Source organism: Neophocaena asiaeorientalis, unplaced genomic scaffold (assembly GCF_003031525.2).
Source record: "Neophocaena asiaeorientalis asiaeorientalis breed wild unplaced genomic scaffold, Neophocaena_asiaeorientalis_V1.1 scaffold357, whole genome shotgun sequence".
In the NCBI taxonomy this organism is placed as follows: Eukaryota; Metazoa; Chordata; class Mammalia; order Artiodactyla; family Phocoenidae; genus Neophocaena; species Neophocaena asiaeorientalis.
Genome location: NW_020173270.1, coordinates 5,087,219 through 5,112,774, shown reverse-complemented (window position 1 = coordinate 5,112,774; position 25,556 = coordinate 5,087,219). Strand labels below are relative to the sequence as shown.

General features: G+C 59.5%; 1 protein-coding gene across 1 annotated transcript in view; it reads right to left on the bottom strand.

The window, feature by feature from the left end:
• Positions 1 to 832: 832 nt before the first annotated feature.
• ZFR2 (zinc finger RNA binding protein 2) overlaps positions 833 to 25,556 on the bottom strand; it is a 36,870-nt gene continuing 12,146 nt past the window's right edge. Inside the window, exons 4-20 of the mRNA XM_024746024.1 lie at positions 25,059 to 25,179; positions 24,387 to 24,590; positions 23,984 to 24,258; positions 20,812 to 20,994; positions 18,789 to 18,999; positions 17,476 to 17,636; positions 16,568 to 16,687; positions 15,100 to 15,239; positions 14,812 to 14,947; positions 14,139 to 14,329; positions 11,123 to 11,348; positions 7,924 to 8,062; positions 6,340 to 6,437; positions 5,815 to 5,910; positions 4,270 to 4,381; positions 3,423 to 3,520; positions 833 to 2,685 (exon numbers count right to left, since the gene is read on the bottom strand). Coding sequence (XP_024601792.1) covers positions 2,461 to 2,685; positions 3,423 to 3,520; positions 4,270 to 4,381; positions 5,815 to 5,910; positions 6,340 to 6,437; positions 7,924 to 8,062; positions 11,123 to 11,348; positions 14,139 to 14,329; positions 14,812 to 14,947; positions 15,100 to 15,239; positions 16,568 to 16,687; positions 17,476 to 17,636; positions 18,789 to 18,999; positions 20,812 to 20,994; positions 23,984 to 24,258; positions 24,387 to 24,590; positions 25,059 to 25,179 — 2,736 coding nt within the window. The 3' untranslated portion in view covers positions 833 to 2,460. The remainder of the gene's footprint in view (positions 2,686 to 3,422; positions 3,521 to 4,269; positions 4,382 to 5,814; positions 5,911 to 6,339; positions 6,438 to 7,923; positions 8,063 to 11,122; positions 11,349 to 14,138; positions 14,330 to 14,811; positions 14,948 to 15,099; positions 15,240 to 16,567; positions 16,688 to 17,475; positions 17,637 to 18,788; positions 19,000 to 20,811; positions 20,995 to 23,983; positions 24,259 to 24,386; positions 24,591 to 25,058; positions 25,180 to 25,556) is intronic.

Below are 25,556 nucleotides of genomic sequence, written 5' to 3'. Positions count from 1 at the left end.
CAGGTTGAGGTGTTAAAGGAGGCCTCTCTGAGACCCAAAGGAGGAGAGGAGCAGCTGGCCATACAGGCCAGGGGAAGAGCTTAACAGGCAGAGGGAAAAGCATGTGCAAAGGCCCTGGGGCAGGAAGAAGTTTGGCTGGTTCACTGAGGACCAGCAGAGACTAGTAGGTCTGAAGTGGAGTTACTGAGGCAGAGGGTGGCAGTTGGGTTCTCTGGGGGGGCTTTGTCGGGATTTGGGGTTTTATCTTGAGTGTAATCCTGAGTTTTATCCTGAGGCCCCAGCTGCTGGAGGGTTGAAGCTGCAGAGTGCTAGAGGCTGTGAATGGAGAGCAACAGAAGTGGGACCAATAGGACTTCCAGATGGCTCAGCCCCGAGCACAAAGGAACCCAGAAGGACTCCTCAGTGGTGGTGGTGGTCAGCCTGGGCAGTTGGATGAATAGCAGAGCTGTCGACAGAGATGCAGAGGGAGAGGGTGTGTGAGGGTGAAGCCTCCCCCACATGAGGTGAAGAATGTCCCCCGTGCCCGGTGTGCAGCTGTAGCCGAGGGGCTGCTCTGCCTTCACTCGTGCTGTTGGGGTGTTGCTCCCTCAGGAAGGGCCCAGAGGCAGAGGAGAGCGGCCTGCCCTTCCGGCGAGGTCGGAGTGGTCAGGCACCAGCTGGCTGCTTCTTGTTTCCGGTAGATAATGTGTCTGGTAGAACCAGGCTAAGCTTTGCCTGCATGGGGGGCCGACACTCCCTTGGCCCAGCTCTGAGAAGGGGGTCCTGGCCATCTCCCTGCCCTGGTCTGTGCCCACGGGCATGTGCCACTTCCGCTACGGGCCACTGCAACCTCGCCTGCCTCCTCCCCTCTCTGCCCTCCAACCTGCCCTCTCCCTGTCTGGACCCCCGCCACCCCCTGAGGTTTGCAATGAGAATTTGGGGGAACTGCGGGGGAACTCTTGGTAGAGGGCCTGCAGGCGGAGAGCCACCCCTCCCAACTCAGCTTGGCTGCCCCCTCCTCCAGGAAGCCTTCCGGGTCCCCAACCCTCCCGCTGATGGTCCCACTGTGTATCTCCTGGACCAGGCCAGGGTGGGTTCCTTGAGTGGCTGTGGGATGTGTGTGAGATGAGTGCTTCCTGGGCTGGATCCCCGGGATTGGGGGTGGGGTCTGCAGAGCCTGGCTCCTCTGCATTCCCAGGGGACCTCAGTGTGGAGATGGCCTGAGAGGCCCACACCTGGGCAGCACCAGCCCCTTGGACCTCCTCCCCATCCATACTCCCAGCCTCAGAGCCTCGGGGAGAAGTTCTGGCTGGTCAGGGCCCCTGCCTGGGGCCCTGAGAGGCTGCAGGAGCCCAGCAGGGTCACTGCACCCCGAGGAAGGACTGCGCGGTCCACACCAAGAGACAGGCATATCTCGTTTATTCCCCACCCCCCCAAACTTCCAGGTAGTTCTACGAAGACATTAGATGTGAAGCCACACACAGGCTGTCCCTTAAACACAGAAATGAGCTTGAAACAATCAAGTGACCAGAAAAGATTGTGTCAGCCCAAAGATGGACTTATCTCCTTCAGTGCCACAGGGCAGCCGGACAAGAGAAGCTGTCGCAAAGAGGGAAGTTTGGACAGATCGGGGTGGGGGCTGGGCAAGGGTGCCTTCATGTCCACCAGTGCCAGGAGACGCCTGATTCTGTGCCCCGCACCAGGCAGAGCCCCCAGACTCCACTTTCAAGGGGCGGGCCCTGGACCCACATTGGCTGCACCTATGCAAGGAGGACGGGAGAAAGACAAGGCAAACCCAGCCTCGAATGAGGCATACAGAGCTGTTCCTCGTGGTGCAGAAGGCCCGGAGTGGCACGGGGTGCAGTGCCATGGGGGTCACAGATACTCCGGGGGTCAGGGGCGTGCCCAGCCTGCACGCTCATCACCCTTCGGCTCTGTGGCCCTCCCATGGCGGGCTGGGGGACGAGCCCAGCTCAGGCCCTGCAGACCTCTGGCCGCCGGGCCGTCTCCAGGCTGGGGAGCTGGAGGGGGCAGCGTGTTTGGAGACTGGGCTTGGGGACTGAGGACCCCGGCCTGGGCACACTCTCAGGCTTGGCCACCACCCCAGATCCTCCCAACCTACCTTCCGGGGACAGGCTTCCTGATGTGGGGCCCCCAGGGGGCTTGCCCGTGAGATTTCAAATCCACGCACGGCTGGTGTGTCCTCACAAAGCCATTTAAAAACCCACACCCTTAGCAGGCCACAGGGTGAGTTTAAAGCCAGCAAGAAATGCCGGGGTTTAAAATTGTGCTGCGCCTTCTCGCCCGGGTGAAGGCAGGCCTTGGGGCGCTGTGCCCCAAACCCCGCAGCTGAAATCGCCAGGTGAAGAGATTCTGCTAATGATTTAAGCACAAGTGTCTTTAAAGAAATCTACGGAACATTACTGCAAAGGAAAACAGGACTGCCCAGCGTCAGGGGTGAAGCAGCCACTCGGTGGGGCGTCAGGTCCCGTTGGGGAGGCGAGGCTGCTCACACGGGCCCCTCTCTGCCCCGCCGGCCCGCTTCCTCTGGCCGGCGCCCTCCTCGGCCTCGGCCTCGGCCTCGGCCTCGCTTGCCTCCCGTGGCCTCTTCCGGAAGCGCGCCCCAGGCCTGCTTTTGGGGGGCGGCAGAGGGTCGATGCCCAGGATCTTGTGGATCTGCCGGAACGCCAACATGCGCAGGGCGTGCTGGGGGCAAACGACCCGTCAGGACCCTTCTGCCCACGGCCTCCTGGCCCGCCTCTCATGGCCGCGTGCGGACTCAGGGGGCTTGCCGGGCGTCCTCGACACCCTTCTAGCAACTGCAGAGCTCACGTCGCCCTTGGGCGTGAAGAACTGTACTGGGAGTCGCTTGCGCCAGCTGGTGGTGAGCACTGTGCCAGGAAGCCCCTCGGAATTTCAGCGCTCTCTCCTCGCTAGAGGGACCCTAGATCCTGCCTCTCCAGGTTCGGCTCTGATCAAGAGCAATTTGACTCTTTCCACTGAAGGCCATTCATAAATGTCAGGCCCAGTGCGATTTCTGTACTGCTGGGAGACTTGCTTATAAGTAAAAATTTGCAAACAAAAGGGAAGCCACAGATGGGGTCTCTGCTTTGGGGCCTGAAGCTGTTTAGGCCCAGCTGGAGGCCTTGGCTGGGTGTTTGCAGACCACAGGGCAGGGTTGGGGAGGACAGTACCAGCCGAGGAGGCCCCAAGTCTGCGCCTCATCACGGGAGTAGCTTTGTTTCTGGGCCAGGCTGGCCCTGCCCCCGGAAGCAGTCCTGTCACCCACAAGCCACCTGTCTCTGTAAGGGAGGGGGTGGGAAGGGGAGTCCCAGACCACTTCCTGGGATGCAGCACAGATGCGAATGGGGGCTGGGACCTGGGCCGCCCACAGCCAGGTCGAGCTGGCCTGAGTCGGGGAGCCCCGTGGGCTGGCCTCCTACCTGGGCACTGGCCGTGATGTCCTCCCGCTCCTGGAGGGTCATGGACCCGAGGGCGTCCATCTGGTCTCTCTCGCAGGGATCCTGGAGCCCCGGCCCATCTTTGAGGGGAGGTGGGAGTGGCAGAGAAGGAGAGTGCACCCTTACGAAGGCGCCACTGCGGCTCTGCAGTGCTGGGGGGTCTGCACCTGGCCGCCTCGCGCCCACGGGCCACACCGGGCCTCTCCCCTGCCAGTCCTCCCTCCAGCCCCACACGCGTTCAGCAGACCTCCTCACCGCCTGCGTGCGTGTGTGTGTGCACACGTGGGCGAGCATGTAGTTACAGAAAAGGCTCACACCACGGGCCAGTGTATCACCCTCTTCTTCCACTTAAAATGCTATCGTCCCATGTCCCTGAAATGACTGGAAAACACCGTTTTGCATCTAACATGTCACGCGGGCCACATGCGTGCTCTCCTCCTTCTGCTACCGTGAAGGACATCGTGGTGAACATCTTTGTACAAAGCCCATCATGGAATTCCTGTTGTTTCCTTCGGAAATGTTCCCCAGGCTGTCCCTGGCTCCCCAGAGAGGGTGGGTGTGCCATCAGAGGAGCGTGAGAGAAGGCACGGACCCCTCCCCTCCAGCCTCCACCCCGCCTCTCCTTCCAGCTGGTCCACACCTCCGCGCGGCTCCCTTGAGTGGTGACATGTGTGTGCACATCTGTGTCTGCTGTCCTGCCTGTGCTGGACGTGGTTCTTGAGTGTTCCTAAGAGGCTCCTCGGCGCTCCCCCGTCCCCCTGCCCCCGCCATGGCCCTTGGTCTCTGCCACGTGCTCCAGGGTCTGGGCTCCCGGCTGACGGGGACTGACCTGTCAGGAGCGTCCCCGAGGCCACGCACTCCAGGACCCGTCTCACGGCGTTCCCGGGGCTCAGGGGCCCCTTCGTGCTGCTCAGAGCCTTCTCCACCAGCAGCTCCATGGCCTGGGCCGGGTGGGGACAGAGAAGGAGACCCGGGCTTTTGAGGATGGCGTGGCTGTGTGGCCTCAGCCAGGTCTCCAGGGGACCGGGGATGTGAGGCCCCCCTCCCAGCTCTTCCCCTCACACCCACCCACCCCTGAACTTCTACAAGGAGGGGGTCACCGGGGCCTTGCCACCCTGGTGTGGCCTTGGGTGGGTTTCTCTCAGTTCTCTAGGGAACTCTCTCGCCTAGTTTTGACATCAGCAAAATCCCATAGATGGTAACATTGCAAACCAGTGTCATGAGGGTTAAAAGAAACTCATTCTCCATGACCTGAGGTTCAGACAGTGAGGGCCATAAGGGTCACAAGGACTTGGGGACTCGCGCAGGCTTGTCCCCACCTCCAAGGAGCCACCTGCCCGGTCCCAGGGCAGGGCCGGAGCTGTGACTGTCATGGGGGTTGCATCTATACTTACAGGGAAATGGGCTCCGGGGAATGCGGGGCCCTCCCAGCGTCTGAGTGAACCCCTCTTGTCACTCAGCACACAGCCACCCACTGTGCCATCCACCAGGGGTGGTGCTGACAGTGGACGTCTCCCCGGTCCGTGGGCAGGAAGCCGAGGTCCGGGTGGGCACCAGAGCCCTCATGAGCAAGGCCAAGGGTAGCCTGGGCTCAGGTGGGAAGGGTCCAAGAACCTGTCTTTGGGTGTGGGAGCCGATGAACTGGCAGCAGAAGGCTGCACATAAGATGCACGCGTACCTCCAAGTTCAGGGCACTCAGCCTCCTTCCCAAGGATAATGTCGAAGGTGAAAGGCTTAAAAACCTACACATCTGCGCTCACTGGGGGATCAGTGGGTATGTGATGGGAGAGGGACACTCAGAGACAGGCCTGCCGAGGGGCGCACAGATGAGATGAGATCCTGAAAGACGGGGCAGGGGGGCCCAAGGAGGGCAGGAGCTGGGGGTCTCACAACACAGCAGCTTGGGGATTTGGAGGACAGGGGGCCTTTGCATCCTCTCCCTGCAGAAGGGCTCGGGGCCTGCTGACCGGGGGTGTCAGGGCCGCAGGGGACCACCCCTTCAGAGGAGGTGGGTCTGCACCAGGCTGCCTGCCCTCACGGGGGCCTCTGCACTGTCACCTGCAGGTCTAGGCAAACACCCCACCTCTTGCTGGGACGCCCTTGTATTTGCACGCTTCCTGATTCTGCCCGCAAGGTTGTGGGTTCCAGATAATGCAGTCAAATGAGACTGTGTCTGTAGCAAGCCTCACCCTGGGGCCAAGGGACCCCGATATGCCCCACCGCGATCCACCTCTCCTGGCACTCAGACGGACACCAGCCCTTTGCTGGAAAGCTGAGCGCTGAACCAGGAAATGAGGCTAGGCCTCCCAGGGCTGTGGCCTATCAGGGGTTGGGGGCTTCCTAAAGCAGGGCCAGCCCCCTGGCACTGCCTTACCCAGTACGGCAGGGCCCCCCAGGTGGGCACACGCTGGCAGAGGTCCCGAAGGACCCTGATGACGATCACACAGGGCTGCAGGCCGCTGGCTCTCGCCTTCGGGGAAAGAAGCACATGGTTAGCTCCAGGGAGCTGTAAGCACGTGGCCAAGGTGGGGATGTGCATGGGGCCGAGGGAACAAGGGCTGATCCAGGGGTAGCGAGCCCAGCCGGGGGTCCTGTCCTGGCAGTGGAGGCAGTGAGGGACTCCGGGAGGCATGGGCCGGCCGGCCTCACAGCTGGCGACCGGAAGCAGACTCCATTCCCAAACGGCCCACGGCTGAGCCCTAGCGCTGGCTGTTGCGGCTCCCCACCCCCAGAGTGGTGGTCACTCCTTTCAGGTTCCCGACCCAATCAGCCAGGATGTAACCTCCATCAGGTTAGCGCTGGGCGTGGACACGTGGGTCGAGCAGCCGGCCAAGCAACCGCCCCACCCACGTCTGTCCCTCATTTGTACTGGGAGCCCGCTCTGGGCCCGACCCCTGACCTGGAACCACTTGGCATGGCGGAGGGCAGCCAGCGACTGGAGGCACTTCTCTGAGCTCAGGACATCTCCTGGGTCAGGCGGAGGCGCCGCTGTTCCTTCTAGAAGAGAAGGGCACATGGGCTAGGCGCCCCTCTCCCTGCTCCCACTGCCTGGGCCACGTGGCCGGGCCCTCAGGTCCCTAGGCCTCTTTGCATTTATCCAGAAGACACATGGTTCTGCTCGCTGGCCCTTTCTCTGGGATGCTGCAAGGACCACGGACATCCTCTCCACGAAGATCCCATCTCCTCCAGGTTCTGCGCTCTCACGAGGAGAGAGCTCCACACTTGTCACCCGGTGCCATCAGCGCTGACTCCCTTGGTTAGCAAATCACGGTTCAGATGGAAAACTATGAATGAAGCTGGATTTCCAGAAACTTCCGCATGCATAATTAAGAGGGAGACAGCGGGTCAGGTTTGCGCACACACCATCATGGGTGACCAGGGCCCTGTGTCTAGGGAAAATTCTGGCCTGTTTTTGATTCCTTCTTCTTCTTGCTTCAGGAAAATTCTTCTCCCCTTATTCTGCGAGGTCCTGGTGTTTTAGGTCACAGGAGGGAGCAGAGGTTTTTCTTTCACCCATAAACCCCCCAACCCTCAGGCCTGGGTCTGCTCCTCTGGGGCTGAGAGCAAGCAACAGAGGAAGCTGAAAGCTCCCCTCCCAGCAGCAACCGGCAGGGCGGGGACATCGCAGCTCTTGGGGGCCCGGGGCTCCCTCGGAGGGGTTTCCAGTTCTCTAGCCCCCTCCAGTCCACCTCTTTCCGAGGCCTTGGACCTTGAACCCTTTCCGACATTCCCAATCCCCGCCTCCGAGCAAGCTGGAGCAGGGCCTCCACCTGGAACTGAAGGGCATCACTTTTTCTTCCCACTGTTATTTATTTTCAGATGGCACTCTCTTTATGACAACTGGTACAGCTTTCCACTTACGGTTCAAAGGCTCTCCTCTTTAAAAATTTAAGAGTCAAAAAGGAATTGATTCAGAGGAAAGCATCAGTGGTTCGTGGCCCTCAGATCTGACAACAATCATGAAGGGGGTCCAAGAAAGACTGGAGTTTGGGAAACAATCTCCAGGGCTGTTCCAGGAGGTTCCACGGCTGGATGAGACTCCGGTGCATCCCCATGGCTTGGCCTGCACCCTCCCTGTTGGCCGCCCTCTGGCCTCGCCCCCCACCCCCTCCCACTGCCTCAGGCAATGCGCATCAGTCTCAGGTCCCCAGGCCCCTGTCTTGCTGGGGGATGGGGCACAGCTGGTCTCCTCTGGGCGGGGAGCAGGTCCCTGCACGGCCAGGAGGGATGGGAGGAAGTGCTCCCCGCGCACATGCCCCACAGCTGAGTACTGAGCCACTTGACACTCTGCCCCAGCTCTCTACCTCCCTTCCTCTGCAGCCCCAAGGCCCAGCTCTTATCTCACCAGGGCATTCGGGCTGACGGAAGTGCCGGAAACTGGCTGTGGCAACCCCCCCCACATCCTGTCCAGAGCAGAGGCGGATGCTGCCCTAGGCCACCGGGTGTGTGGAGAGGAGGGCTGGACAGAAGGGCCCTGACGCACCTCGGTCTGCAGAGGGGTCCTCCCGCATCAGGGGCGAGGTGATGGACACAGTGACCTGTATCCTGGGCTCCTCGCAGGAGGAGATGACGATGTTGGCTTCAGGGTCGGAGGAGACCTCATACTTGTCCTCTGTCACCATCTACGGGGTGCAAATACAACACAAGGCCTCATTACTCTAGCTGAGAGGCAGGACGCGGTTGGGTACCAGGCCCCATGCCGGGTGTTCTGGAACCTCCTAGGGACACAGACATAGCCCCAGCCTCCAGAAGTGCACACGTAGAAATGCATACAGACAGCAGACCCAGCATCAAGGTGCCTTCATATGTAAAAACACCCAAAGCTCAATAACAACAAGATCAGCAACCCAACAGCAAAAAATTGGCAAGTGGGGACTTCCCTGGTGGTCCAGTGGTAAAGAATCTGCCTTCCAGTGCAGGGGACTCGGGTTCAATCTCTGGTTGGGGAGCTAAGATCTCACATGCCGCATGCCACAACTACTGAGCTTGCGCCCCTCAACTGGAGAGCCCACGTGCCCTGGAGCCTGCCTGCCACAACTAGTGAAGAGAAAACCCGCATGCCACAACTAGAGAGAAGCCCGCGTGCCGCAACAAAGATCCCGCATGCCTCAGTGAAGATCCCGTGTGCCGCAACTAAGACCCGACGCAGCCACAAAAAATAAATAAATAATAAATCTTAAAAAAAAAAACTGGCAAGTGATAGATAGTTTGCAGAAAGAGAAACCAAAGTGACCCTTTCTACATAATGACAAAAAAACCTCCCATGGCAAGGGAGAATCACGTTAAAACTAGAATGGGGTGCCATAGTCAGCTGTAGGAAGGACAAAGCTCAAGAGTCTGAGGAGGCGCTGGGCTGGCAAATCCATGCGTCTCTAAACTGCTGGTGGAGGCTGACCTAGCCACACTCAGCAGAAGCCTCCAGGCTCATGCCTCAGACCCCGCGACTCTGCCCCGGGACGTGCTCCCACGTGTGTGGAGCAGTGTGTGTACAAGGTTCTTCATCTGCTGCAGCCTCACTGGTAACACAGAACACTGGACACAACCTAAATGTCCAACTACATGGAAGGACCCAGCTAGTTATGGACAAGTGGCAATAGAATACTCTTTGGCCACAAAAAAGAATGAAGCTCCCTAAGTAAGAATATGGAATGTGACCCAAGAGATGCTCTTCAGTGAAAAATGCAAAATCCTTCAGTTGGCCCAGCAGGCTACTGTTTGGGTAATGAGGGCAGAACGATGGTTTCTCAGGACACTGGACAGGGGCTGCCTCCAGGCAAGATCTGAGGCCCCTCGGCTCTGGTACCCACCCCATGGCTGCCCAGGGTTCAGCCCTGCCCCAGCACACGCATCCTTAGGACCCAGCCTGCGCTGGCTGCATCACCGGGGGATACCCTGAGGGTCAGGCCCACTGCAAGCAGAGCCTCCAGACAAGCCCCGCCCTCTCGGCGGATCTCTCTCCCCTCCATTTACACCCTCTCCGGCTTGTCACTCTCAGGGGCTCAGGAAGAAGGGACCCCTTGCGCACAGTCATCAGAACTCCGACTGCCGTCCCCAATTACCAACCTCCCGGGGAGACTGCACAACGAAGGTGGGTTTGGTGCAGTGACCCAGTGCCTGCATAGAAAAGCTTTACTGTGTCCCTCATCTTGCTTTGGAGTCCCCCGAGACACTTGGCCAGGTAATGGCTAGGAGGGTCTGTCTACACAGCTGGAAGTGGGGGGCACTGCCAGCTCTCCCGTGGCCTTAGCCATCTTCCCCATGGCTTCATCCATCTTCATGGGGCTTAGGGCTTTGTCTTAGCCACTGGGCTGCAAGGTTCTGGAGAACAGGGCTTGCATCTGAGCCATCTTTGCAACCCCCACGGTATTGAGCAGAAAACTGTCATGTCGTGGGTGTTCAGGAAACGAGTGATTAAATTGGTGAAGTCGGAGCATGTCACTCCCCTGCTTAAAACCCTCCAGTCTCCCCATTTCCCTGAGGAGGCAGTCTTACCTCCCCACATGGCCTTCAGGCCCAGCTTGATCTAGGCCTTTGTCCATTCAGGCACGCATCTCCCTGGGCCTCCTGCCTCTTGGCCTCTGCAGGTGCAGGTCCTTCTATGTGGAACGCTGCCCACCCCCACATCTTTCAAGGCCTCTCCTCATCTCTCAGCTCTCACCTCACCTGCTCCATCTTCTGTCAGGACACACACCTCCCACGGTCCTGTCTGAAGTGGCCCCCACTCTCCCCAGGTGCTCGCTACTTGACATCAGGTTTTAATTTCTCTACAGAAGATAAACTGGAAATTAGCTTGCTCTATGTTTGTTTATTGCATTTCCTGACCAGACTGGGAGTCCCAGAGGCGAGCCTGGGTCTGCCCGGCCCCCAGTGCTCACTACATGAGTCGGAGGAACGATGCTGAATTCTCTCGGGAAGGGCAGCAGACACATCAGGAAGAAGAAACTGCCCTGGGAACTGAGTATTTTAATGGAAGATGATCAATTTAAATCATGACATGATTTCACTCTTCTCCCGGTTACCATCTCGCTTGAGAAAAGCTTTATGACAGGGACTTCCCTGGTGGCGCAGTGGTTAAGAATCTGCCTGCCAGTTCAGGGGACACGGGTTCAAGCCCCGGTCCGGGAAGATCCCACATGCCACGGAGCAACTAAGCCTGTGTGCCACAACTACTGAGACTGCACTCTAGAGCCCGTGAGCCACAACTATTGAGCCTGCGAGCCACAACTACTGAAGCCCACGCGCCTAGAACCTGTGCTCCACAACGAGAAGCCACCACAACGAGAAGCCCGCGCACCACAACGAAGAGTAGCCCCCGCTCGCTGCAACTAGAGAAAGCCGCGCGCAGCAACGAAGACCCAACTCAGCCAAAAATAAATAAATAGATTTATTTAAAAAAAAAAAAAAGGCTCTATGATAACAGCAGGAACTGCTCTGGAGGAGAAAGTCCGGCCGACCCCCAGCCCTGTGCCTCTCTAGTCTCATGAGCCTGAGTGTCTGTCCTGTGGATTTCGTCCTGTTTGTGCTCCGTCCGGGCTGGCTGGGCTCTGCTGTGGATGTGACGGAAGTAACCGTCCTCAGTGACCGGACATTTAGAGTGTTTCCAGGCTCTACTCTCAACCCCCTCTGTAAAGGAACCCTCAAGCTCCACCACTCTCTCCTTGCACCAGTTTCTAAAAACAAACCGGTTTGTATCCAAGCCGCGTAGAAGCCACGCGATGCACGGCCGGGCGCCTCACCGGGAGCTGGAGGGGCAGCTGCTCCGTGACTCTGCGCAGCAGCGCGCGGCTGGGCTTCTGGGAGCAGAGCAGGATCAGCTGCACGGCCCTGTCTCCCCGCAGGAGGAGGCCCTTCGCCAGCAGGCCGACCCGCATCACGCCTTTCAGGATCCGAGCAGAGGGGCCTGGGCGGCTGCCGAGACAAACCCGCAAACGTGTGGGCAGAGGGTGGGGAGGAAGGGTCCCTGCTCCTGCACGCAGGGCCGCTTCCTCATCTGTAAAACGGGAGCACGGCCCTCCCCGGGGCACCTGATCAAAGAGCCACGAGGAGACAGATCTGGGAGAAGTGCTTGGAACCGCCGCTAGGAAGTTGTGTTGCTCAGCAGGGCTGGCGGCCGTCACCGTTTCCTAATAAACTGCATTCTGGAAGAGGCCACCCGCGGCCACCCCCAGCGGCGCCCTGGTCCTCAGCCAGCAGGGCCCCCTCGTCGGTCCTTTTGGCTTCGTGCTGCTGAGCCGCCTCTGCGGCCGCTTCACCCCCAGCTGGACTCCCCCGAGGCCGCCGGCCAGACGCTCCCTGCCTCTCCCCGAGTCGTGTCCCCACCTGCACTGCACCGGCCTGGTCACTTTCTGCAGGTGACTGCCACCACCGCGTCCGCCCAGCAGCCACCCTCCCAGTGCTGCCCCTCTGCAGACTGGGGACACCGAGCTTCCTCCTGGGGTCCGAGGTCCCCAGCCTGACCCCTGGGCCGCCTTGCCACCGCCCTCTCCTTCCACTCCCTCCCCAGGAGGCTCATCCCACCTGGACCACTGCCTGGGGTGCCCTCACGTGGTGGCCCTCCCCACGGCTGTCACAACACAAATGTCCGCCCCTTGGCTCTCCAAGTTGCCACCTGATCCTGCCACTCCCTGATCCCCACTTTGCTGTTTTCTTTGTGACACTTCTCAGGATATGAGATAACCTAATTCTGTAATGCATTTGTGTATTTCTCTGTGGTCTGTCTCCGGACTGCAAGTGCTGGAGCCTGGGATGGTCCGAGGGGACCTGGCCACACCTGGGACTCTACGGGACCAGGACCAGATCCTTCAGGGGAAGACAAAGCAGAGAGGCGGGGAACCTGCAGATAAAGAGACTGACAGGTTGTCAATCAATATGGACCCTGATTCAACACCAACTGCAAAACAAAAAAAAACCCTAGACAAAAAACTGGAAATTTCAGCACTGACTGGATATTTGATGGGGCTGAAGAATTATTGTTCATTTTTTTCAAGTATGATAATGGTGTTCTGGTTTTGTTAAATGAAAAAGAGTCTTTTTTAGAGACACGTACTCCACCCTCAGGCTGATGCCTGATATCGTCTTTAACCACAGCGGTCTGTCCAGGAGTGGGGTGGGTAGAGAGCAAGTGAGTCATCCCTGGTTTAGGGATGGTCACTTGGGCCTCGTCACCTTTTGTGTGTGTTAGAGAATTTCCATAATAAAATAGAAAAAAACAAACAAACCAAACATACTCTTTGCGATAGTTAAGTAAATAATGGAACATTCACGACTTCCCTGGCAGTCCAGTGGTTAAGACTTTGCGCTTCCACTGCAGGGAGCGCCAGTTCAATCTCTGGTCAGGGAACTAAGATCCCACATGCCACAGGGCTACGGAGCCCACGCACCACAACTAGAGAGTCCTCGCGCCACAACTAATGAGCCTGCACACCACGACTACAGAGAAGCCCGCGCACAGCAACGAAGAGCCCACACGCTGCAACGAAAGATCCCACATACTGCAACCAAGACCCCACATGCCGCAACTAAGACCCAACGCAGCCATAAATAAATAAATAAAATATTTTCAAACAAACAACAACAACAAAAAACCCAAAACACGAGTACAGGGAGAAAACGGGAGCAAAACTGCAAAGCACTAAGTGAGGGGCCTTTTCCTTCAGAATACAACGGGGTAAAGGTTAAAGAACGGCCTCCTTTCTGCCCAAGGGGCCGCGCCTGCTTCCCCTTCCAGGCGGTGAGGAAGGCCCACTGTCCCGGGGAGGCAGCTGCGTTCACGCTGAGGGGCGAGTGCATTTCGTTATGACACCTGGTGACCCACGAGTGGCTCGCATGTTCTTGTCGGGGAGCAAACACTGTGGCAGGAAGAAGCTACTGGTTCGAATCAGCCAGACACAAAAGGACAGATGCTGCATGATTCCACTGGCGTGAAACATCCAGAACAGGCCAAGCCATGGAGACAGGGAGTGGAAAGGTGGGTGCCAGGGGCAGGGGCAGCGGGTGGCCTGGGGAATTTCACGGGACGGATTTCTGTTTTGGATCATGAAAATGTTCTGGAAATGGACAGCGGTGATGGTTGCACAACCTTGTGAATGTACTTAGTGCTGCCGTAGTGTACACGTAAAAATGGTCACGATAGCAAATTTTGTGTTGAGTATTTTACCACCAAAAAACCCCACAAAAAACCTTAAAAAAGTAAATGATGGCATTCCCTGGCGGTCCAGTGGTTAGGACTCCGCGCTCTCACTGCTGAGGACCCGGGTTCAATCCCTGGTCGGGGAAGTAAGATCCCACAAGCTGTGTGGTGCGGCCAGAAAAGTAAATGGATACAAGGCATCAGGACTTTCCATCTTGCAACACTCCCGGCAGCTGGAAAGATGATTCATGCGGACACTCGGCAGCACCTCCTGCTCCAGGAGAATCACACTTATGTCCGCGTTATGGGTGAGGAAACAGAGGGGCTAATCCCCTGTGAACTACATTTCTACGCATGTCTTCGACAGGAAAAGTAACTTCTGGTGTTAGAACAACGGCTCTCTCCAGTTGGGACTATAATTCCCTGTGAGCCTCGGGGCTCCGGCTCTGAACCTCTCTTGGGGAGTTTTCTGGAAACCCCTGGGCGTCCAAGGGCTCAAAGCCACCCGGCAGTGGAGCCACCTCTGTCACCCCGGGCCCCCCCCCGGACAGGAGGGCGATGCCCATTACCTGCACTCCCCGCCCTCTGGCTCTGGGCGTGCGGAATCCTCCTCGGCCATTGTGTCGGACACCAGTTTGAGGGCGCGCTCTGAGTGGGAGACGGCCTTCTGGATGGCCAGGAGCTCCTCTTCTGTGGGGTAGATGGCAGCGTGCTTGCACATGACGTGCCGGTCGTCGCTGGACTCCGGCCGCCTCATGGGCTTCGGGGAAAGGCATACGTGTCACGTCACGGGCAGGCTGAGAGGCCCCGGTGACCCGGGGGACGCGGGGGGCCCGGAGTCAGGCTGGCTTTGATAGGCAAGCGGTGGCCGGAGAGCCAGGCAGAGGAATGAGAGGGTCCACAGGGGAGGTGGACCAGTGAGGACCCCAGGGCCCCGATGGCTGTGGGGAACTTGGGCCGACTGGGGGGCCCAGTGGGCTCCCTGGGCAACATTGTCGAATTTCCGAGCCAGAGGCCCCGAGGCAGCTGGTGACCCCCTCCGTCAGCAGGGTGCAATCCACAGTTCCCATCCGACCCGGCCCGCCCCCTCGGATGGACAGACACCCAAAGGCTCCCAAGGGATGTGACCACTGGGGCCTCAGGAAGCTTTAAGGGATCGCTGTGGCTGGAGGTGAGGCCCTCAGCCCCCTCCAGTCCCCAGCCCCTGAGGCATTCGGACATCAAGATGAGACCACCACCCACCAGAGGCTTGGCTGTGGACAGCCCCGGCCTGCTCCTGAGGGGAGGTGCATGCTGGTCGGGCCGTGAGCATCCCGAGCGCGCCTCCTGCGCCTGTGGCTCCTCTTCCAGCCACCTCCTGCATAAGCCGTAGCGCCTGCTGGGGTGGCAGGGACAAGGAGCCGTGAGCGGCGGCGGGACCCTGGGCCGGTCACGCGGGAGAGCGTGGGGAGCCCCAGAAGCGGCTCCGCGTGCTGCCTCGTCCGGCCGGGCTGAGCGCAGCTGGCGGGAGAGGGCCCTGAGGCCCCGCACCTCATCTCGTCATGCTGGCGCCGCAGCTCCCCCAGACGCTGCTTGCTCAGCTGCCGCTGCTTCCTCAGCCTCTCCTCCAGCAGCTTCCGAACTCTCGTGCTGGGCTTGTCCGCAATCGGAAGATCGGGGTTCACTTTTTTCTGGGAAAATAGGGGACCTTCGTTCAGATGAGAATGCTGGGGGTGCCACCTCCTGCCAGGTTTATTTTTTATTTTTTATTGTTTGGCCATGCCCCACGGCATGCGGGATCTTAGTTCCCCAACCAGGGATCGAACCTGCACCCCCTGCAGTGGAAGCACAGTCTTACCCGCTGGACCGCCAGGGAAGTCCCTCCTGCCAGGTTTAGACAACAGTGAGTTTCAATCCCCAAAGTGTCAACACTCCTCGTCCCCAAAGGCCATGGCAGGAAAGGGAACCACAGCGGGGAACAAAACTATGACCGACTTGCAGAGCGGCAGACGTGACGTCCGCCACTGCGCAGGCCAACCGTCCACGCATCTGACAGAGGAGCCGAGGGAGAAGGCACCGCAACACGGAGGAGCACCCGTGGTCAGTGGTCACGCATGCTGACGGACGACTGAACGGAAATGCTCGTCCCGATCAGAGTAACCCAGGGAAACTCCGTTTGTGTGGGATCCAGATCTATATATTCTAAATAGCATTGCCAATTCGCTCACTGGGCTTTGTCCTTAGTACTTAATTCTATCACTCAAAGAGTGTAGTGTTGTCTAAGGATTGGTCACTGGTGGAAACAACACAAGTGTGCTTCAGCGGGTGAAACACACACAACGTGTCCCTCCACACACGGGAGCATCTCTCAGCCAGGAAAAGGGGTGAAGCACTGACACTCCTACAACGTGGACGGACCCTGCGAACACGATGCTCAGTGAGAGAAGCCACACACAGAAGGACACACAGGGTGTGATTCCATCCATGGGAAACGTCCAGAACAGGCAGATCCACAGACACAGAGAGTGGGTTCCTGGTTGTCAGGGCCTGGGGGAGGGGGAGGGGGTGGCTGCCAATGCGAACGGGGCTCCTGACGGACTGTTCTGGAACTAGATGGAGCTGCTGGTTGCACACTCTGTGAATGTAGTAAAAGCCACTTTACACGGGCGAGCTGTGTGGTGTGTGAATGATATCTCAACAAGGCTGCTGCAAAGAGGAAATATCCAGAAGCCGTCGTTTGTCACGCGGAGAGCCACAGTGTGTGCTGCGCACAAGTGTAGACGGGGCCCGACAGTCAAGCGTGTCTAGACACACGTGTGCGTGCGTGCCCCGGCAAACCTGTGACAAGAAGGCATCGTGAAAGCAGCCAAGGGTCCCTCTGGCTGATCCCGGGGTGCTGAAGGGCCCAGGGGCTCCGACTCATGGGGGCAAAACGTGTGTTTTGAGATGTGAGCCAAGATGTCAAGAGCACAGACGCTCACCCCCAGCCAGGCCCACCAGACGCCCCCTGCAGGCACACCTTATACTGCAGCCGGTGCCGCCGCCCCCTCACGTGCATGTCCCGGGCATTGGGGTCATTGAAGCTGCACTCGCACAGCTTGCAGTGGAACCGGATCACTCTGCCCTCCTCGTTGCACACCTGAGACACAAGGCACGGCTGAGCGCCGCCCACGGCCCCCACGCGTCGGGTCTGGGCTCCAGCAGGGCACCTCCTTCCCCCAGGGCCATCCAGGCCAGGTGCTGGTTTCCTGTCTGCCCAGCGGTTTATGCTTTCAGAGGAGTGGCTCTTCACCAGCGCGCCCTCCCAGGCCCGGCTCCCCTCTGCCACCACTGTCCCGTCCTCCCTTCCCCTGTCCCCCCATCCCGGGGTTGCCACCAGACTGGCAGGAAGCCTGCCTGGTATGGCTATTTTGCAGGGGACAAAACAGAAGGTGCTGAGTTGGGTGAACAAAAGCACGAACACGAGCACGGAAGAAATGCCCACATGCACGGCCCAGGAGGCACCCGGGAGGCTGGGACTGTGGGCTCGTAGGGAGGGGCTCAGAACCTGAGCTCCACAAAGCCCCGGGCGTGCAGGTGGTGCTGTGTGGGGCGCACACTGGCTCCTGTGCCCAGGGATCATGTGCCCGTGGGTTTCCAGGACACAGATCCCTCCTGCCACCTTCCTTGCCGCAGGAAGAGGGGCTGCCCGGTGGCAGGAAACGCCTCTGCCTGTCTCGGGCCTTCCTTCTAAGATCTGAAGCCCAGCACCCGGGCCTTCCAGTGAGATCCAAGGTATGCTGGCTCACTGAGGTCTTCCCGGGGCGGGTGTGCAAGTCTCAGGGGGAGAACTAGGACGAGGCCTCGAGGCCCGGCTCCACAAGGTCCTTCTCCACAGGAGCCCAGGGTGAAGCATTGTGAGCTGATGGCCGGACGCCCAGCACTTACCTCCTCCACATAGCCTGGGCCCACCGGCTGTGCGTCACAGCACGTTCCAGAAGCTTCCACAGAGCCTCCTTGGGCGGGCGGTTCTCCAGGGCGCTCTGATCTGGGGTGTGACGGTTTCCCCTGGGGGGATCTGCTGTCTGCCGCCAGCAGCGCAGGAGGCCCTGGAAGGAAGAACCGCGTGACTTATAATCTGCTCCAGCCAGCAACCAGGGTCGGCTTCTGGTCCGCCAGCATGAAGGGTACAACTCGATGCCACCAGGTCTCCCACTGCCCCCCTCCCCCTTCCGTGACGTCAGTCAGTGGGATCGAGAGTCCCACGAGACCCCTTCCCACCAGCCTGGGTCACGACTGGGAGAGCGAGGCCCTCACGGCATTTGGTGCCAAGGTGGACGGGTCCACAGGGAGGCGCAGGTCGTAGGCCCCTCTCTGAAGACAACCGCCACTGCTGCACAAGTCTGCAGCCCTTAGTTAACCAACAGTGGAACATCAAGCAGATGAGGGTTTACTGAGCCTCAGAAGGGAGACATTTCTTTGTCACCAAAACTGCTTTACATTTTGCTCTTCAACATCACGCGATGGTTCAAATCTCAGGCCTGCTGAGGCTCAAAATAAAATAGGCCCCGCCTCCCACACAAAGCGTGGTGGTAGAGAGCAGAGACTGGGCTGGAATCCCACCTCCACCGCTCACCGGGTGGTCCAGAGCCAAGTGCTTTTCCTCCCCTCCCCTTGGTTCTTCCATCTGTAAAGTGGGACTAATGACAAACCTAGAGCCGTGGAGGGTGAATCAGGCACGTGGAGTGACTACCTGACATGTAAGCCTATTTACCCTTGAAATGCATGTCCCTCGGCAGCCGTGACTGCCCAGGGGTCATAGCAGGTGCGGGTGACACACGCTCGAGGGAAGGCAGGGTTGGAGGTGGGGCTGCGAGGAACCTGCCTGGATTTCCCAGGGCCCACCTCACTTATCAGAGTGCCCGGTGTGAAGGGGGCTGCTTCCAGCACGTGGAAGGCGGCAGCCCAGGGGATTCTCCAGGCCTAGGGCCGGCTTCGCAAGTGTGGCCAGCACGCGGCTCAGTCCCAAGCTCCACGGGAAGATATGGAAGCTGCACTGGTTCTGCCCACGCTTCCCCAGGGTGGGCCAAAGGCGGCAGAAGGCACCCCGCCGGCGGGGATCTGGGAGAGAACCACCCCCTTCATAGGTCCTGCCTCCCCAGAAGTGATGGCCGCACGCACACCGTTGACCGGACCATCCTGTCTCTGAGGCTCGAGCTTGTTGAGGCAGGGCAGGGGCTGTGAAGCGCAGAGACACGTACCCACGTGCGAGGCCTTCGAGGCAGCCGGTCTCCTGGCTGGCGCTAGCCTGCTTGGGGCACACATGCTGGGGCTGGCAGGGGCCGCGGGGGGGCTCTCTGCGGTGAGGGGGGTGGAGGCCGGCCGGCTGGTGCTGGTGGCCTGGGCCGAATTCGCTGGCGCCGGGTCCATGCTGGGAATGGGCTTCCCCAATTTGGTGTGCAGCTTGAAGACCTGGAACAGACCCAGCCCCCTGTAAGGGCTGCTCAGGCCTGGCCAACCTTCCTCAGGGGTAGGAAGAGCACCTCACCGGGCATGGGGGAGCTGGCAGACTGTGGAAGTGAGGGCGGTGGTCCACCCTGTCCCCGGGGACCCTGCCCCTTCCCCCTGCTCCCACTTAAATGCCTTGGGAAGGGCCTTCCTGAGCTGTCTCCTGCTTCTAGGCCCCCACTACTCCTGCATATGGGGGACCTATAACTTTGACACCCCTGCTGGCTTACACAGACCCCCTTCCTCCAAACTCCACTGCCTGCGCTGAGAAGCACGGCTGTTTTCTGCATGCCAAGCACCAGCCCAGTGCCAGCCCCAGGTAGAGACACAGTGTGTGTAGAGCACCTGCTAAGATGGACACATGTACGTGTCCACGACACAGATCCATGTTCGGTATACGTGGGTGTACACGCCCATAGACACACCTCCACATTCTGCAGGAACTCACATACACGTCCAGGGATACAGATCCACCTAGGATACAGTCACCCGCCCTGTCCTCGGCACGCCCGGCCGCCAACAAAGGCACTTAATTGCAAAAGTTCCCATTGGAAAGGACTGTTCCACCACCCCCAGAGTCTGCACTGACGACCGTCTCGGACACCTTCTCTGGCTCTAAGTCTGACACTCACGGCTCAAACCTGCCCCCCACCCTGGGGCTGGCTGCAGGGCCTCCTGACCCCAGAACGAGTCCCAGCCTGCAAGCTGTGACACCCGCAGCCCACCCCGCCTGGGCCCAGCTCTCCCGCCTGCACCCCTGCTACCACCAGGCCGGCACGTCCCCTTTTCCACGCCTCACTGCTACTTCCTTGGTGGGTTTTGTGGGTTCACGCAGGCATTCGAGAGCCTGTCCCAGCGGGGCTGGGGAACGAGGCCCTTGATGAGCAGGGGGAGAAGACAGATCCTCAGGCAGGCGCTCGGGGAGGCCCAGCCTGCAGCGGGGGCTGGAAGGGGGCTGCCAAAGGCAGGGTGTGAGCAAAGGCCCGCGGGCAGGAGGGAGAATGGCCGGTGAGCTGGGGCAGCTGGAGGGGGTTCTGTGGAAGGGGCAGAGAGAGGCAGCCACGGGACAGGGGCCTTCCTAACCCTCTCACTCTAAACCTCGTGGTGCAGCTCAAAGCAGGCGTCCAGACAGGAATTCCCCCTCCTCCTGTCCTCAGCACACACCCGAAAGGTGAGCATCACCTTGCAGGCTCATGATGCCATTTGGGGAAGGTTTGCTGATTTCCAAAAAGCACCTCTGGACCACAGAAAGAGGGCATAGGGAGAGGGGCCCTACCTTCTCTCGGGTGGAGGAGTCCATTCATTTCCTCACAACATGACATACTACAGGCATTTTTAAGCCCACAGGAAAATGTTGATATTAAAATAGTAATAAATATGATAAATGCTGATATTAAATAATTTAGTATCAATGAAAACTTTGATATTAAAATATTAAACCTTACTACTTTAATTTGATTTTTAATAAATAAGGACCCCAAATGGAATATACCATTTGATCTCATCAACATACAAACTCTGGTTCACATATACATGCAGACATACCCAAGGCCAAGAACATTTTCCTCTTGGGTCTGGGTACGAGCTGCCCTGCTCCATGCTTCTGTCCAGGGGCAGATGTGACTTTTATAACTGGGAGAAGGCGTTTGGCTTTGGAGGAAGGAGGACGCGTGGGCCTGCAGGGAAAGCCGCTTCTCGTGGGTGGCTGCCCACCCTCCGTGTCATGGGATGCCCCTCTGGGTCCCGAGTGGGCCGGGGCCTGTGAGGGGCTCCTACCTTCTGGTGCTTGGACCCCCGGATGTGGGCGGCATAGGCCTCCGCCCCGGTGCAGGACACGGCACACAGGTCGCAGTGCAGCTGTGCCTGCACCCCTCGTGGGCTGCTGCTGGGCTGGATGCCCGTATTCTGAGCCGCCTCTTTCTTTTTGTGCTTCTGCCCTTCCAGGTGCTCGCGGTAGGTCTGCCGGCAGAGAGCGAGGGCAGCCTGAGGGGGGTGTGCCCACCTGGCACCGCGCCTTCCCCGTCGCCGCAGTTCACGGGAGGCCTGATGTCCCCACCCCTCTGTTCACGGCCTCCTTTTAAAGCCCAGTCAACAGAGAGAAGACTCAGAAGCTCGGACTGAAAGACATAAGGTTGCCTTCTCTTTTGTTTTTTCTAAAAATCAATGAGTTTCTTCAGCAAGCATCCTCAAAGGGGCACACACTTAGTTTCAGGGGCTGCTTGAAAGAATATTCCGGCTTTTCAGAATCTGACCTCAGAAGCCAAGCAAGGATGCATGCTACCGGAACGATGCGGGACACACTTCACTGTCAGAGCACTGCTCCCAAACCGCGGGGTCCACCTGGGGGAGGTGGCCACGAGGCACAGACCCACACTTCCCGCACCGCGTGCCCGAGATGTCTGACAGCGTCTGGCACACGACTGAGCTCTCACGGGGCAGCCCTGACTTGTCTCTGGGAAGCCTTAAGATGAGGCAAATGGGGCTGCTAACCCAATGCCCTCTAACCATGCCAAGAGTCAACATTCCGCGGAAAAGAAATGCCTCTGGAAAATACCAAAGGCATTGGTGACGTTGGCTGGCTCTGGGGGCAGGGACAGGAGTGGGAAGGGTGCTCTCGGAATGTAGAAATCTGTGGGGTTTTTTTTTTTGGCTGTGCCTCGTGGCATGTGGGATCTTAGTTCCCTGACCAGGGATTGAACCCATGCCCCCTGCAGTGGAAGCGCAGAGTCTTAACCACTGGACTGCCACGGAAGTCCCAGGAATCTGTGTTTTTACCTAAGCCACAGAATACACACATACACACACACACACACACACACACACACACACACACACACACACACACACACACACGCACGGACATGACGTAAAAGCCTGTGGGCCGGAGACAAGCCTGGCAGGATATACACCAAGGTGCCAACAGTAAACTACTTCAGAACACACTTCGCAGAGTCTGAGGCCGTAGAAAGAACAAATGTTCACAGTTTATGCCATCCCGATGCCTGACTCTCCGTCACAGACACGGACCAGATGTGGAATGAGAAAAAACCCAGAGGAGCATTAGAAGGAGGCCTGCCTGGCGCCCCGCGGCTCCTGAAGCCACAGCTGCCCTGGCGGCCCCTCACTTGGCCGGGACGGAGACCGCACCGCCAACTGTGCCGTCCTGGACTCAAAGACAGGTGCCCGGAAAAGAGGCAGAAGTGCTGCCCCCCTCCTGCCCCCGCTGCGAGGAGGCCACACCAACCAAGTCCTTCCGATGAAGATGGAGGCCGTGTGTGGCTGCTTCCACGTTAACCGTGTCTCAAGCGGCGCTGGGTGGGTGCGGGAGGGGTGAGCAGGAAAGGGCAGCACGGGGACTCCGCAGAAGCACCCGGCATCTCGGTGGTGGAGGCGGATGTGCGAGCCTGGGCAGCTGATGAGCTCGCATGGAGCAGACCACACGCGTGCACACAGGCATACACAGGTGCAAGTGAGACCGGTAAAACCTGGGACCTCTGACTCAGTGGATGGGTTCAAGGCCAACATACCAGCTGTGATAGTGACTGTAGTTTGGCAAAACGTCAGCACCCAGGGCGCTGGGTGAGGGCACGTGGGCCTCTCTGCGGTGTTTCTTACAACCACCTGTGAAACCACCACTACCTCAATGAAAAGTCCAACGAACAAGCGCTGTTAACATTACCAAAAAGCTGGGAACTGGAGCTGACATGTCTGCGTGCCAGATGCTATGCCGAGTGGTGACACGCTTGGGGAAACCCGGTCCCACGGGGCGACGAGGCTCAGAGAGGCCTCGACACCCACTCGGGCGATGCTCACGTGCCCACGCCCCGTCACACCCCACGGCCATGGGGAGCGTCACACCCCTGCTCAGCGTGATGCCACCAAGAGTCTAGAATCACAGGAGCAGACCTTGTATTGGACTGGTGAGAGGAACCGAGAATCCTCACGATGCAGTCCTGAGTGCGGGCCGCCTGGCCCTCATCCCTCTGCCAGGGAAGTCTGGGCTGAATGAGGGGTTCTGGGCTCCTCCCACACCTCTACAGCCTGCGATTTGGAGTCTCTGCATGCCTCCGCGGTGCCAGCTTTCTCTCAGAGTACTAAGGACAAGACAAAGTCCACACGGGGTGTTTTGTAAGGACCAGCCCTAGCGTCTGATGATCTTTGCAGGGAGCGAGGTGGGTCACTTGCGAGCATCGTTGGGGAGGTCCTTTGCTTAGACAGCAGTGCACTCGCCCGCACACGCGCCCGAACATACTGCTTTTACCCGCCTGCGGCCCTGCCTACACGGTCCTGTCTGCACGGTCCTGCCTACACGGTCCCGTCTGCACGGCTCTGCCTACACGGTCCCGTCTGCACGGCCCTGCCTACACGGCCCCGTCTGCACGGCCCTGCCTACACGGCCCCGTCTGCACGGCCCTGCCTACACGGTCCCGTCTGCACGGCTCTGCCTACACGGCCCTGCAGCAAAGGCCCTGCCTACACGGTCCCGTCTGCACGGCCCTGCCTACACGGCCCCGTCTGCACGGCCCTGCCTACACGGCCCCGTCTGCACGGCTCTGCCTACACGGTCCTGTCTGCACGGCTCTGCCTACACGGCCCTGCAGCAAAGGTGCACTGTGACCAGCCGCGCCTACCGGCCCTCGTGTCCAGGAGGGTGCGCTGAGAGCCTCCCTGCTACAGGTGGCCTCAGGGTGCAAGACCACGCTTCTGCGGCCAACAACCAGCGCGGGGCCTGCTCTCGTGTCTTTCACAAGAACACCAGGCAGTTTTAAGGTTATGCTGATACGCACTTGGCATTGCAAATTAATAACAGGCAACGACCCTTCTGAGGGTCTTTTGAGCAGGCAACGACCCTGACCTCTGGCCGGTCGTAGGGGGCAAGGGAGGGCTCTCCCACCCGTGGGGGCAGGAAGGTCTGGGGCCTGCCCAGCGTGGGGCGGGGGCGGCTGACCTGGGGACCAGCACAGCTGATCTTGCAGATGTCACAATAGTGAAGCGGGAGCTGCTTGGGGCCACCCCTGGGTTTCGGCAGCTTGGTGGCAACTGGTAGCTTCTTGGCGAAGCTGTCAGTGCAATGGGCACTGGGACTGCTTCCCGAGCCGCCCCACAGGGACGAGTCCACGGGCTTTGGGAGCGGGGGCGGCCGCATCTGTGGGAGGAGCAGCGGGGGGTAGTAAGGACTGACGGCTGAGTACGGGGATGTGTCATAGCCCGGGCAGCTTGGTCCTAAGAAGCGGAGAGAAAAATGAGAGGGGGAGATGGGTTGGTTTTGAGGAAAGAACCACATTTATTTCGGCAGCAAATAAAAGGAACAGCCTGCACTTGCATGCCTGCGGGGGAAACCACCATCTTACCAGTGTACGGGGCGGAGGCCGGGCCGAACGAGGATGAGGAAGGCAGCGTGGAGAGGGAGGAGGCCGCGGGCAGAGCGCTGCTCGCAGTGGGGTAGGTGGAGGTGGAGGGCGAAGTGCTGGCCAGCTGCCCCGCCTCGGCGGTGGGCACCTGTGGCAGGGGCTGAGCTTGGTTGTACCCAATGCCACCGTAGGCTCCTTGGGGCCCTGGAGAGCAAGCACAGCCTCTGCAGAGCCACTCCTGTGACACCGGGCCCAGGGAGCAGAGAAAGTGCGACCAACACGACGGCCCGGCTGCCAGGAGCTGGCACGGCCTGGGCGCAACTGGCTGTGAAGCCCGGGTGTCTGAGCCGCGCTGGAGGCCGGAGCCCCAGGCTCTCCCAATCTCTAAACTCCAAGTCCTCAACAGAACCCACCTCCTTGGAAAACACTTCCAGCCCCACCTTCGTCTCTCCCCCATCTCTCTGTCTGGGTCTCCCCGCCCCTCTCTCTCGCACACACAGGCCCATTGACTAGTGGAGACTTCGGGGCGTATCTGAGGGGACAGCCCTGAGACCTACGCTACCGCTGCACCTCCTGTGAACCTGACGTGCTTGAAACCTGACTTTCCTGGGGTCCCTCCCGTGTAAGCGAGGCCCGTTTGCCCCCGCCCTGACCCTGCAGAGACCCACCCACCTGGTGGGCAGAGCGTGGCCGTGGCCATGGCTGGGAGCTGAGGCTGGCCAGCAGCAGGGGGCGGGTCCCGTTTGTTCTCGTAGCCACCAGCGGCTGTCGATGGTCCATAGCTGTAACTGTCCTGCAAGAGGGTTTCCATGGGGAACACAGAGCAGGAGAAAGGTGCTCAGGGTGGGGCAAGGCCCCCTGCAAGGCCTGTATCCACGTGGTTCCCGAGCTCCTGCTCTGTACCAGCCTCTGTTTTGGGACCTGGGGATGCAGCGACCAGGGAGAGGGATGTGGCCTGCTCCCTCAAAACTGATGCTAATGTCTGAGAGAAAAAGTGCTCTGAGGAACATGCAACGGGACAAGGGCTGCCAGGGATGGCTCGGAGGAGGCGGCAAGCGTGTGGAGACTGGGGACAAGGCTCCTGGCCAGGTTGGCAGGGAGCAGAGGCCCTGGTGGGGGTCTGCGGGTGGGCTGGCAGGAGACCCGGAAGCTGTTTGGAGCAGAGGGCTG